General features: G+C 43.0%; 1 protein-coding gene across 1 annotated transcript; it reads right to left on the bottom strand.

Annotated features, from left to right (window-relative positions):
* Nucleotides 1-4,482: 4,482 nt before the first annotated feature.
* Nucleotides 4,483-9,609, bottom strand: LOC138365208 (peptide transporter family 1-like). The gene is made up of 2 exons (XM_069325443.1): nt 8,914-9,609; nt 4,483-8,041 (listed from the first exon to the last, which is right to left on the bottom strand). Exons 1-2 carry the CDS (start codon nt 9,592-9,594, stop codon nt 7,436-7,438), a joined length of 1,287 nt encoding a protein of 428 aa, XP_069181544.1. The 5' UTR covers nt 9,595-9,609; the 3' UTR covers nt 4,483-7,435.
* Between the last annotated feature and the right edge of the window lie 3,676 nt (nt 9,610-13,285).

Here is a 13,285-nt window from a genome sequence, read left to right as displayed (position 1 = left end):
TACCTATAGGAGTTGTTAAGATATTTAGCAAATGATTTACAATTTGAAAGTGATATTTAGAAACTGAAGTATTTTATGACAAAATAACGGCAAAACACAGCACACAAATGCGCCTGTGCACGTGCACACGCAAATGATGCTCATGCAGCACTAAAAATGTGATTTGATTAAATATCTTTGACCTAAATAGTCACGATCGTTTAGTTTTGTTCATTTATTATGCACCCCATACTCATCTTGTGGGAGGTAGTGGAAAGGGTTACAGAGGCACATCATGGGCTCAGGGACTGAACCCCACAATTCATTTAGCTAAGCAAGTTACAATCTTGATGAGCTAGTTACAAAATTCAGTATAAGTCGTCACATCATAAATGGGTTTCAGATCGACCACAAATACAATTTATAAATTAAGCAACTGACATATGTGGAGAGCTAGTGTCACAATTGATATGTTTGACCTACACACCGCCCCCCTTCCAATGGGCAGCGGTGGATAGGTTACAATCACTTAGATACTACCTACTGTTTGCAAACTGGGGATATTTGGCTAAAATTTCTGGTAGCAGATCATTTTCAATGAAATATTTACACATTGTTGGAACATTGGTTATAGAATTGTCCCTGAATTTATGTATCTTTTGCACTCCATCACATAGTGACGGAGGGTGTGCGAATAATTTTGTTGACAGTTTACATATGGTCAGGTCTAAATCAGCAGACAATGAGAATTCCCAGAGATACTTGTAACCGAGTCAAAGCCGAACAGTAGTAACATCTAGAAGTCAGCTGATTTTATTGGATGAACCATAGATGTGTGGCTCCTCTTGCATGATAGTGTGATGATAGATGGAATTACTGGTGCCGGATTCACTTTGCCTCAGATCTACAAGATTTGTTGAAGTTCTTGGTGTACTGCTGCTCTCAGATTGCTCATTGACAATCCAAGGTTACACTCAACGTCTCCTTTAATCCTTTTGTACCAAGCTCTCTCTCTATCTATACTGTTTTTCAGATCCTTAAAAAGACAGCCGCATTTTTCTGTTGCTGACTTGGCTAGTTGGGTTCATCCTTATTCATCATTAGACTGATGATTATTCATTGGTGTTGTTGTTTTAGATTCAGCCACTCAGAACAAAAACTTCCAAGTACCACGGGCTATGGTGAGCCCGTAGTGGACTTACCTGGCACAGGAGCGGGGCTGTATGTTCGGTGAAAGATTACTGTCATATCATTCACTATGCCCAAGACATAGCGAAAGATACGACAGTAATCACACGCACCGACGATCGTAGGAGGCTTCGTATACATAAGGAGGTGTTCATTCGGTAGCTGACACCAGTAATCAACATCCAGATGAATTCTACTTCGAGCATACAACTGTTCGATGGTCCTCCACTGATCCGGAGGGAAGATGTAAGACCTAGCGGACAGCTAAAAGCCGGAGTCAGGCAACAATCACCTCACCCTACCCTTCGCCACTCCCTACGATTAAGGGGCTTAATTTTGGTGAATCGTAGAGTGGGGTGTATCCACACTAATAAATGTCTAGAAGTCTTCTTGTAAGCCCCCTACCCAGCACCGCACCTGTGCCAGGTAAGTCCACTACGGGCTCACCATTAGCTCTTTTGTCCAGCCTCTCAACTGTCGATCAACTGGTGTACAGATTCCTGAGCCTATGTGCTCTATCCTATCTACATTTGAAACTGTGTATGGAGTCAGCCTCCACCACATCACTGCCTAATGCATTCCCTCCATTAACAACTCTAACACTGAAAAAGTTATTTCTAACGTCCCTGTGGCTCATTTGGGTACTCAGTTTCCACGGTGTCCCCTTGTTTGCGTACCACCCATATTGAACAGTTTATCCTTTTCAACCCTGTCAATTCCATAGCTCATGCTACCTGCCCCGCTCCTGTGCCAGGTAAGTTACGGGCTCCCCATAGCCCGTGCTACTTGCCCCACTCCAGTGCCAAGTAAGTCCACTACGGGCTCCCCATAGCTCGTGCTTCTTGGAACTAGTTCTGAGTAGCTGAATCTATAACAACAACAACAAACATCTTGTAAGGCTGTCTGTTACAAATTTGCTTACTGTTATGGGGGGGTATAGAGTATTAAGGAGAAGGGCCAACAGCTAGAATCAGGATGTATCAAAATTAGTGGAGATCAGATAGGCCCGGCCGGCCCCCAATAAGAACATAAACAATATTAATTTAGTGGCTTCACGAAAATATGTCAGCCTAGAAATTGATCATTGATCCCCTACACAGGAAGAATGGATACTCCTTTAAAAACATATTTATTAAACCCTCTTAACAACCCCCATATACATTAACAACAATAACAATAACTACTTTACCACACTATTTTACGTTAAAAGCCTTGGTCCACATAAGCAGGATACAAGGTTTTACAATTAGGACAAACTAGGGTAAAGTCTACTTGTAAAGAACTCTAAAGCCTAAAGCAGCTTGGGGTAGTGAGCCCCACGTGGTACCCTATCACAATACAAACACTGGCTAATACTACACTCACTATACAAGTCACATAAGCCTATCTAGTAGCACGGTTACATAGGAGGATACTTATCTTAGCTGTTGTGGAAACTTAAGGTAAGGTAAAGGGGGAAGGAGGAGGAGAATGGGTTCGAGTCACTTCTGGGGTGTGAGTTTTCAGTCGCATATAGTCCTGGGGACCATTCAGGCTTGTTGGCATTTGTGTTCCTCACGTGTGCCCCAAAGAATGAGGTGATTTGATAAAATGCTATGCCCAAGATTACCATCCGAGTGCCGGCTGGGAAGTGGTTCACATTGCTTCGGCTATCACTTCCCTATTGTCCGGTCGTCACGGTCAAGCGGATTAAGGCGTCCTGTCGATACCAGTTGCGTTTCTCCTGGGAGTATGGGTTCGAGTCACTTCTGGGGTGTGAATTTTCAGTCGCATATAGTATAGTAATTACATTCTTGTAAATTAAGCCACTAGTACGCACAGCGTTTCGGTCTGGTCCTTAATCTAAGAAAATTTGAAGTAGGTAAATACTTGCAAAATTTATAAAAATGATAATAGGTACATAGCAAGAAAAAACTAAAAGATGAGAGAAATTTGTAGGTATATTAAAGCACATAGTGTTGGGGTTTCAACTCTCTATTATTCTCTACCCTTACTCTGGGGTGAGCAGTAGTTATGCTCAAGGTAACTCACCGTAGCCCTGCGGGTCTTCACTCGATCCTCACTGCGCCACTGCACGCCAGGAGAGTCTCCCAGTCAATCTTAACGGCCTCTAATTAAGAAAGAGTGAGAACACGACTCGTGCACTTGACTGTCGTGTGCCCTCCCCAACAATCGGGCTCTACAATTAATCACAAGGTCGCCAACTGGTGTTTTAGGTGGCCAGTAACACCATCAGTGGACTGGTGTATTTAGTGGTAGCCTTGGCAAGGTCACACTCAAAAGATCAGGAATTAGGCAGGTACTTATTGTTATCACTCTATGTTTACCAGTATAATATAGCCACAAGATCAATGGAGGGGATGATAAAAACACAAAGAGAGTTTTGTATTTTACTTAAAATGTATGAAAGATGTCACAAGGCCACACAATAATCGATAAATCAACTGATCCTGACTCGGCCGGTAATTCCCACGGATATTATGCGATCACTAGAGGGCAACATTCTCCCCTCCTCATCAAGTGTCAAGAACAGCTGATCGCAATGGACTCTCCGCGCGAACTTTGCTTGTTTTCTAGATTCACGCGCGCTGTTTCTTTAAACTTTCCAATATTACTAGAAACTCGCACACTCGATATTGGCTAAATAAACCGGATTACTCAGTTACACTGTACTCAGGCTCAAACAGTCTTTTCTACAACCAATGCTATAATGATTCACTGTAATTGCTTTACATTGTTCTTCACTCAACCATATATTATGAAATATTAACACTGGAGTTTTCAGTACTTTCTCTCGTGGGCGATAACGCAATAATTCACTGTACTCACAAATGATTATTCACTGAATGAACATAGACATATATATGGTATATAAATCAATCATCAATACATGGAAAATAAATAGTTTCTGGGCAAATAGCCTAACCTCCAAATACTGGCATAATATTATATATAATTTACCACTATATGTTCATATAAAAAATCTATAGAAAGATATACACAACACAGTAAATTTATCACTGGTTCCTGGTGCGTGTACACACCAATAATCAACATGAATATTACAAGTACTCTTGATAGTACTGTCTAGCACACTGGTGCTTTATCGTGACATGGGTGAGACTTGCTCACGACATATAAAATCCTCAGGCTAGATAATATAGCCGAATAACATTGCTAACTAAAGGGGAATGGGGAGGGAACTAGAAACACCTACTTCACCCTATCCTCCGATGAGAGTCGAGATGTAGCTCCTGGTCCTCGTGTCGGGAACGCCCCACACTACACATCGTCGTGTCCTACCAGAGCCTCTCGTCGTCCCACCGTTTAGCGCGTCGTCTCCGTGCCTCCTCACTGCAGGTCCGTCCTCCTTCTTGACTTCTTGAAGGTTGGAGTCGGTCTCCTGGCCGTCGTCTTCTCCCAGCAACGGCTGTCGCCTACGTCTCAGCTACAGTCGTCCGGTTTCCCCAAATAGTCCTCTCTTCCTCAGCTACCCAGTGGCTCTGTCAGCCACTACGCTGTCACGAACTGGTGAATTGCCACAGACGTCACATACGTCACTGCACGGCTTCACTGCTTCTTGCACAGCACCTGATTGGAGCACTTGTTGCTCAAATAACCGTCAATTCCCTCTTCTGGTTCAACACATGAACTAGGGAAGACTTCTCAGAGTACTGGCGGACTTCAGGTGACGCGTAAATCCACGGGAGCGGGAACAACTGTCCAACTGACAGGACCATTCGTCGCACGTCCGACCTCTATGACGTGTCGCGTCTGACTGCTGGCGCCAGCCGGCTCGCGGGCCGGACCCCCTTCCTTCGTGACGTCACTTTTGCCACGGGAAGTTTTCATTGGCTCCCGGTGCCACATTGCTGTCGGTGACCAATCCGGTGCCACTGACGTCACACAGTTTTGGCGGGAGATCAGGGAGGTAAGCGCCATCTTGGCTCCCTAAAGGGCCTAAACCACAGGCCAAAATATTACTATTCCACAAATTTCTCGGCTCTCCGAGAACACTTCACTCTCTCCCATATATCAAATTGTAGCCTGCAACGTAGAGAACGCTTGGGAAAAGTAGACATGACTCTTACTGCAGGCGTGGGAGAATTACAAGGGGGGGAACTCCGTCACAATAGGTAGCTCAGATTGATTGCAATGACAGCTTGAATGGTAGTTTAACACAAATTAGTAGGCACAATACAACATATGGCTAGTGCATAAAAGAAGACAGCAATGAACACAATGATAAAATTGTTTGGATTAAGTACATAAAGATTTGGAGATTGGGTAACACTAGATACAGATCAAATTTAAAGCTCAGTGTAGGGAGGCTTCGGTCTGCAAATTTTTCAAACCTGAGAGAAAGCTTGGTGGGCTTGAAGAATTGCAGAACGAAGCCTTGAGGATTATCCTTGGGTGCCCTCGTACCACAAAGATACTTAATATGAGAAAGGAACTTAATATTCCGAGCGTTGTTGATCGTGTTACTGAAATTAACTGTCAAATTGGTATAAAAATGCTTAGGCTAACTCATCCTACCACCCTTGCACCAAAGCCCTCCAGAATTTCTTATTGATGATCAGCATTGTTCCAAATGGATAACTAAAACTGGAACTCAACTCAGAATGTATGGGGTTCATAATTTGTACCAAGAGAAACAACAACGACACTTTCCTGCACCGTGGGAGATTACACTCTTTCCAGTTTTAATCCGTCCCTTTCCACCCAAGAAGCAAATTAGAGATCAGCTCAAGCTTCGTCTTGAGGCAAAGCTCAACGCCTTAAGCCATATTGATGCTCTGTCCACAGAGCATTCTCTCTCTCAAATCATATACACTGATGGTTCCGTACACCGCCCCACGGGTGCAGTTGTCCTGACAATGGACGATGGCCTATACTTTGAGTGGAGAGTCCGTATAAACAACTGGGCCTCTACCCTTCAGACCAAACTATTTGCCTTGATCCTTGCACTGAAATGTGTACAAGTCTCCAAACTTGATACATTAATTGTAAGTGACTCCTTATCATCCTTAAATGCTCTCAACTCTTTAAGACATAACTGTAACATGCTCGTGTCCGAAGCTAGACACAAATACAACAAAATTATTATGGATGGTAACAGAGTCCATTTCATGTGGTCTCCATCTCATGTTGGCCTCCGAATGCATGATAGAGCTGATAGGTTAGCCAAAGAATCAGCCTTTAAAGGAGCCGTTGAGTGTAACCTTGGATTGTCAATGAGCAATCTGAGAGCAGCAGTACACCGAGAACTTCACCAAGATCTTGTAAATCTGAGGCAAAGTGAAATTGACACCAGTAATTCCATCTATCATCATACTATCATGCAAGAGGAGCCACATATCTATGGATCATCCAATAAATCAGCAGACTTCTAGATGTTACTACTATTCGTCTTAGACTCGGTTACAAGTATCTCTGGGAATTTTCATTATCTGCCGATGTAGACCTGACCAAATGTAAACTGTGTCAACAAAATTATTGGCACACCCTCCGTCACTATGTGATGGAGTGCGAAAAGATACGTGAATTTAGAGACAATTCTATAACCAATGTTCCAACGATGTGTAAATATTTCATTCAAAACAATCTGCTACCAGAAATTTTAGCCAAATATCCCCAGTTTGCTAACTGTAGGTAGCAACTAAGTGATTGTAACCTATCCACCGCTGCCCACTGGATGGGGGGCGGTGTGCAGGACAAACATATCAATTGTGACACTAGCTCTCCACATATGTCAGTTGCTTAATTTAGAAACTGTACTTGTGGTCGATCTCGAACCCATTGTTGATGTGACGACTTATACTGAATTTTGTAACTAGCTCATCAAGATTGTAACTTGCTTACCTAAATGAATTGTGGGGTTCAGTCCCTGAGCCCATTATGTGCTTTTGTAACCTTTTCCACTACCGCCCACAAGATGGGTATGGGGTGAATAATTAATGAACTAAACTAACTGTAGGAAACTACGAAGATGAAATTAGGTACTTTTTGTTTTTGAATGAGGCAAAAGTTTGAAAGCTTTTCAATTCACAAGGGAGTTCCTTCCTTCCCGGAATACAACTCGCCAAATCCTTTAACAATCAGATACCCATTCACTGCAGGGTAAAGAGGCTACAGTTAAGGATTGGCCCAGTCAATCCTCCCCGGCCAGAATACGAAAACAGGCCAAAGCGTTCGCAAAGCGCCCGGCGGGTGATTTACCACTACGCCACGGAGACGGCTATGAAAACAAGATTGTCGTGAAAGGCTAATTGTTGATGGGCTCACAGACAGGATTCACTTGTGTATGTCTCCATACCGGGGTCCTCAGGCGAGATTTCTTGTTTCTCCTAATCAGCACGATGAAGATTATTGTGTTGACGGACATGAGACAAGCATAGAAGAAGGCTTCGTGAGAGGCTCGGTGCTTGAAGGCCCCCGTGGCAGAGCTCAGGCTTGTTAGTCCTGCAAAGAGCCACAAGCCGACAGTAATTGTGAAGAGATTGGCTGCCTGCAGTGAAGACTTCATGGCCATCGGGGCCTGCGAGTAAGCAAAGTCCATGCCAGAGACTGTGAAGAGGACATCGCCGATGGTGATGAGGACGTACTGGGGAAGGAGCCACACCATGTGGACGTTTGCAGGGGCCGTCATGGGGAAGAGGAAGACGTCGGTGGTGGTGATGACGATGTCGTACACACCGTCCTGGTACACTGCAGCCTCCCCAACTTCCACCTCTTCCACCATCACCTTGTACTCCTGGGGACTGATGCGCTGGAACTCCGTCTTTCCCTCCAGGAGCTGGAAGTTGTGGAGGATGGTGTCGTACGTGAGCGTCACGTTGAGCTCGTTGTGCGCAGGCGCCAACACCCGCACCTGTCAGGGCGAACCAACACAACTGAACAACACCAGGAAATGAGGCCCTAAATTTTACAGAATATGTATTTCTAAGGTACCATCAAATAATATTAACAATAACAATGATAATATCAGTAATGATAAATCATTTGAGCAGTGGGGATAGAAGCAACATCTTGGTGAATGACAGACTTGCGCTATGCCCCCCATAACATCATACAAAAGATATTCATCCAGACACTACTGTGTCCTCTAAGGATTTTGTTGCTAAGGAAATTGTCTTAAGATGAAGTAGCATCTTAAGACGAAGCAGCATCTTAAGATAAACCAGCATCTTAAGATGAAGTGGCATTTTAAGACGAAGCAGCATCTTAAGATAAACCAGCATCTTAAGATGCTGGACCAATCCCTGCTCGGCTCCAGTGATTTTATCATTGATAAATCACGCTGATGTGATTGCCTTGTGACTATCAATAATAATAGTAACAAAACTAATAAAAACTACTTAATAGACCTGTAATAAATGGATCTTATTTATTTGTCAAAAGTATTCAAAAACTTGTTTAATACATTTATGAGTATGTGGAAAGTTGTAAAAATCTCAGTCTATGATAAAGTTTCAATATTTGTAAAAGTAAAAATAATTGCTAGGATATTATTGTATTCTGCCTGAACTGTGTTGTGAAGCATCATTCTCGCCCAATGTTGTGTTTTATTAATGTATTTTACAGTTGACTTGACGTTATGGTGACACTTTATGAGACACTTTCCAGTTGCAAGTTACTTGAAATGATTAGTGCTGAATCTTTAGTAAAGTCTGCTCTCATTGTTAGCATTTAACTTTTTAAAGCTATGAAACTGAGAGGAAATGATTGGGGGCGGGGACTCACTTTGGTGTCGGCATCTTCGTCCTTGATGTACTCGAGTGTGGGAGGGAGAGCCAGCACGCCAGTGGAGGTGACAAGGAGTGTTGTTTCATGGGCATCCAGCACCCTCACTCTCACCTGCCTCATGTCTGGGGAGAGGCAGGAGGCTGTCACCTTGGCCTCCACCTCATCACCATGTGTGACAGTCAAGCCAGGCAGAACCACCTGGCCTCCGCTCTCCACACTCAGCTGACCGGTCTTGACGAAGGGCACCTCCACCACCATCTGGCAAGGCAGTGCGTTGTAAACGTGGATTCTCGCCTGCTCTGGAGGAATGAAAGTCTGTTCCACGCTCATGTTCACCAGTGCGTAGACCAGGAAGGCGATGATGGTGAAGCATATCCCCGCGATCATCCGGGATGTGGTCGTGGTGAGAACGCCAACACGGGCCAACAAGGGGTAGACCACAAAATCAAAGACCGGAATGAGAGCTAAAACGAGCAGTGGGTTGGCAGTGGAAGACATATCTGGCGGGATCCTATAACTGCCCACCTTACCGTCGAGACGTTTAGCCTGGAATATCATACCAGTGAAGGTCTGATAGAAGAGAGCCCAGAAGAGCGGGAAGGTGCAGAACAGCAGAAGGACACGCAAGAGAGGTCTCCATAGAAGGTACGAGCTGGCCGCAATGCGTAAATCACGCATTGTCACGAGTGACCGCAAGTATGAGTATCTCGTCGCGGCGCGTTACGCAACTCCAACTTTTACAACTAGATCTGCCTTCACAGCCTTTATTTATTATTCAATTTACATGAAACTTGCACATTATATGTAGAGTTTACGCCTCTAAAAACGCATGATTTTTTTCTTATCTACGTAGATTTATTGATTTTATAAATAATGATACACTTCATTTTGTTGCATACGTTTTTTGAAACTTTTAAAAATCTGTATTATTGCACTAAATACATCTGGGATAAAGATCAATCATGCAAATCTTTATTATATAGTAAGGTCATAGCTGAGTGTCGTAGAAATGATTTTGGTTCACAATTGTGGGCTGTGAAAGCAATTGAACATTGTTGAAAAATTGTATATTTTTTTTTTTTTTCTCCTTCTCTATTTAGGCTGAGATGCTGAAACTTGGCCTAGGTGCAGCACCTTTCACATGTATCAGGATAATAAATTATGAATACCCTACAACAACTCTCATAGTTCCGGTCTGATGCCCCCTTAAGATAAAAACGAAGCTATACCTAATAAATTCTCTGTAACCTACCTTACCCCTCTAATGTCAACCCATGTCTGTTTTTTTTAAACGACGCTGTTTGTCGACCTAATTGTATTTGTGCTGCTTTTTCAGCCATGTTTCCCCCTTTTTATCTCTTATTTTATTTGTTCTTAACACATTTTATTCTTTATGTTCAATTAGTATTAAGCTTTAGTCATTTAAGTTTTTCATGCCCGAAACGCTTTGCGTAATAGTGGCTTTAGGCATTGTATGTACTAGCTCTATCTATAAATCCATCATTCTTTGTAAAATCTCTTGTATGAATCTCTTGAGGGGCCTTGTAGCCTGGTGGATAGCGCGCAGGACTCGTAATTCTGTGGCGCGGGTTCGATTCCCGCACGAGGCAGAAACAAATGGGCAAAGTTTCTTTCACCCTGAATGCCCCTGTTACCTAGCAGTAAATAGGTACCTGGGAGTTAGTCAGCTGTCACGGGCTGCTTCCTGGGGGTGGAGGCCTGGTCGAGGACCGGGCCGCGGGGACACTAAAAAGCCCCGAAATCATCTCAAGATAACCTCAAGAAGATGTATGTACCTTACCTAAATAAACATTTATTTATTTATTTTATTATTTGAGAAGCAGAGAAACATTACAAGACTAACAGTGAATAGAGTGCTAAGTCCCGGCCAAAACTGTTGTAGAGCAACATCAGGAGGAAGACGACTGCAAACAACCATGTTATCAGATTTGAAAAATGGGAGATAAGAGATATCATAAGGAGGTAAAGATAAGAATGATTAGGAACTTAATAAAAACTTCTAAGAAGTATTCAAGATGAAACCTGATTTTGCCACTACAGTTAAGAGTCCAAACCGTATGGGGACTTCCACAGGAAAAGCCTCACTGAAATTATAATGACACCAGATGAAGTAAGGACGCTGTTACAGGAATTGGACGTGACGAAACCTGTAAGACCAGACAAAATATTCCCATTGACACTAAAAGAGGCAGCTGAAGCAGTTGTGCAGTCCCCCTTGCTATAATATTAATTCCTCTTCAAAAACAGAACATCCTGATTGCTGGAAGATAGCTAATGTGGTGCGACTCTGCATTCTATACTATAACGGCAGAAACCGTTATACTATAGAACAGCATCACTAACGAGTATCCCCAGCCACTTACTAGAAAGACTGCTCTGAAGCAGGTTAATCAATCATTTAGAACAGACAGATTTTGTCTCAAAACACTAGCACGGATTTAGTAAAGCAAAATCCTGCTTGACAAACTTGTTGCAGTTCTGCAGTAAGAAAACAGAAATGAAATAAGAGAGAAGTATGGGTAGACAGTATATTCTTTGATTATCAGAAAACATTTGATAATGTCCCATACAAGAGACTCCTTCATATTAATGTTTGCAGACTATGCAAAGTGAATGAGAAGAGTCATTAGGGCGCACACAAGGAGACACAGGTGAAAACTTATAAATCAATTTAGTCACAGAGACACTAGACAGAATTTTTTCAGTGTCCGCGTAGTTAGAAAATGGAATGCACTAGCCAGCAGTGTGGTGGAGGATGACTCCACATACACAGTTTCAAATGTAGATATAAGAGCCCAACAGGCTCAGCAATCTTTACACCAGTTGATTGATGGTTGAGAGACGGACCAAAGAGCCAAAGCTCAATCCACGCAAGCACAACAAGGGGAGTATACACACACACCCGACCCACCTTGCCCAGATAGACATCGGCCAGGACGGCGCCGGCAATGGGCGCGAGATAGACGAGGCCTTCCATGATGGCCGTGACCGTCGTGGCCGAGGAGGAGGTGAAGCCCAACATCCGCTGCATGTAGAACACAGCACCGCCGAAGAGCCCGTAGTAGACGAGGCGCTCGAGCAGGTAGGACACCAGGATGACTATGGCCCCTCGAGGGTAGGCCATCATGACCGCCCCGCCAGACCTCCTTCTTCCGTACGCCATGACGCCTCTCTTACTTCACCTGTTTCAGTATAAACACAATTAAAAACCATAATGAAGGATGCCTGGATTTTTTCTTATTTTAAACATTGTGAGAGAAGCCTATGCTAAACTTGCATAATTTCAAAATAAATTTTAAATACATGGATGAAAGGAGATACTTTACAAAATTTGACGAGATTTGTGAAACTGACATCGGAGTTCGCAGTTGTTGTATGGTGGCCATATCTAAAAAGATACATACACAAAATATAAAGGGTAAAAAGACAAGCCACCAAACGGCTTCCAGACCAAAAGCCCACAAGAGCTATGAGCTTGAGGCGCAAAACAAGCACAAGCGAGGAAAGAGAAGGTAAAGAGATATAATCACAACATAAAACCCCTCACAGGAATCGAAAAATTTACCAAAGTGGGATTATTAAAACTTGAGACTTCTGGAATAAGAGGCCACAGCCTAAAGCTTAGAAAGCAACAGTGTCGAAAAGGTATGCAAAAGTTCTGCTTTGCGAACAGAGTTGTAAAAGGTTGCAACAATTTAAGGGATGTCGGTAGATGCCAAAATTATCAGCGGGTTCTGTCATATGACAAAGATGAAGGGGAAGACGGGACACCACGAGCGTAGCTCACATCCTGCAACTACACTTAGATAATTATAAACTCACACACACATAATGTAATTGCAGGTACCTCTTGATCTTGGTAGCATAATACAAATTTTATCACCACCTAAAAGATGGCTTATTTAGTAAAATTCAGTTTTTTTTCAGTCATGAGTAGTCATTATGAATTATATAATACTGTCAACATTCCTTATTTTTTTCGATCAACTTTTCCCAGAATTTCATTACTTGAACAGACGCGTGGATTTACTTCATGTACACAGAACATGAAGTAAACCTTGATGAATAATATGGTAACGTTGTTTGTAGGCAACGTCACCCCTCCTAACGTAACCCCACAACCATTCCTGGAACTGTCTACCCCACACAACCTCAAGCTCATATACAAAAATATCGACATTATAACACCGACCTCTGCACATTCAGAGATGACATTTTACTGTATAAAATACGAACAGTAATGGTGAGCTTACCAGAGTGAACAACTGTGGTGGGGAGGAGCTGCGGTACCCACCGTGTTCAGGTCCACACTGACCCCAGTAGCATCAGTAACAGCCAGCCGCCCAAC

This window comes from Procambarus clarkii, chromosome 16, assembly GCF_040958095.1.
Source record: "Procambarus clarkii isolate CNS0578487 chromosome 16, FALCON_Pclarkii_2.0, whole genome shotgun sequence".
NCBI lineage: Eukaryota > Metazoa > Arthropoda > Malacostraca > Decapoda > Cambaridae > Procambarus > Procambarus clarkii.
This window is presented reverse-complemented; position numbering and strand designations above follow the sequence as displayed.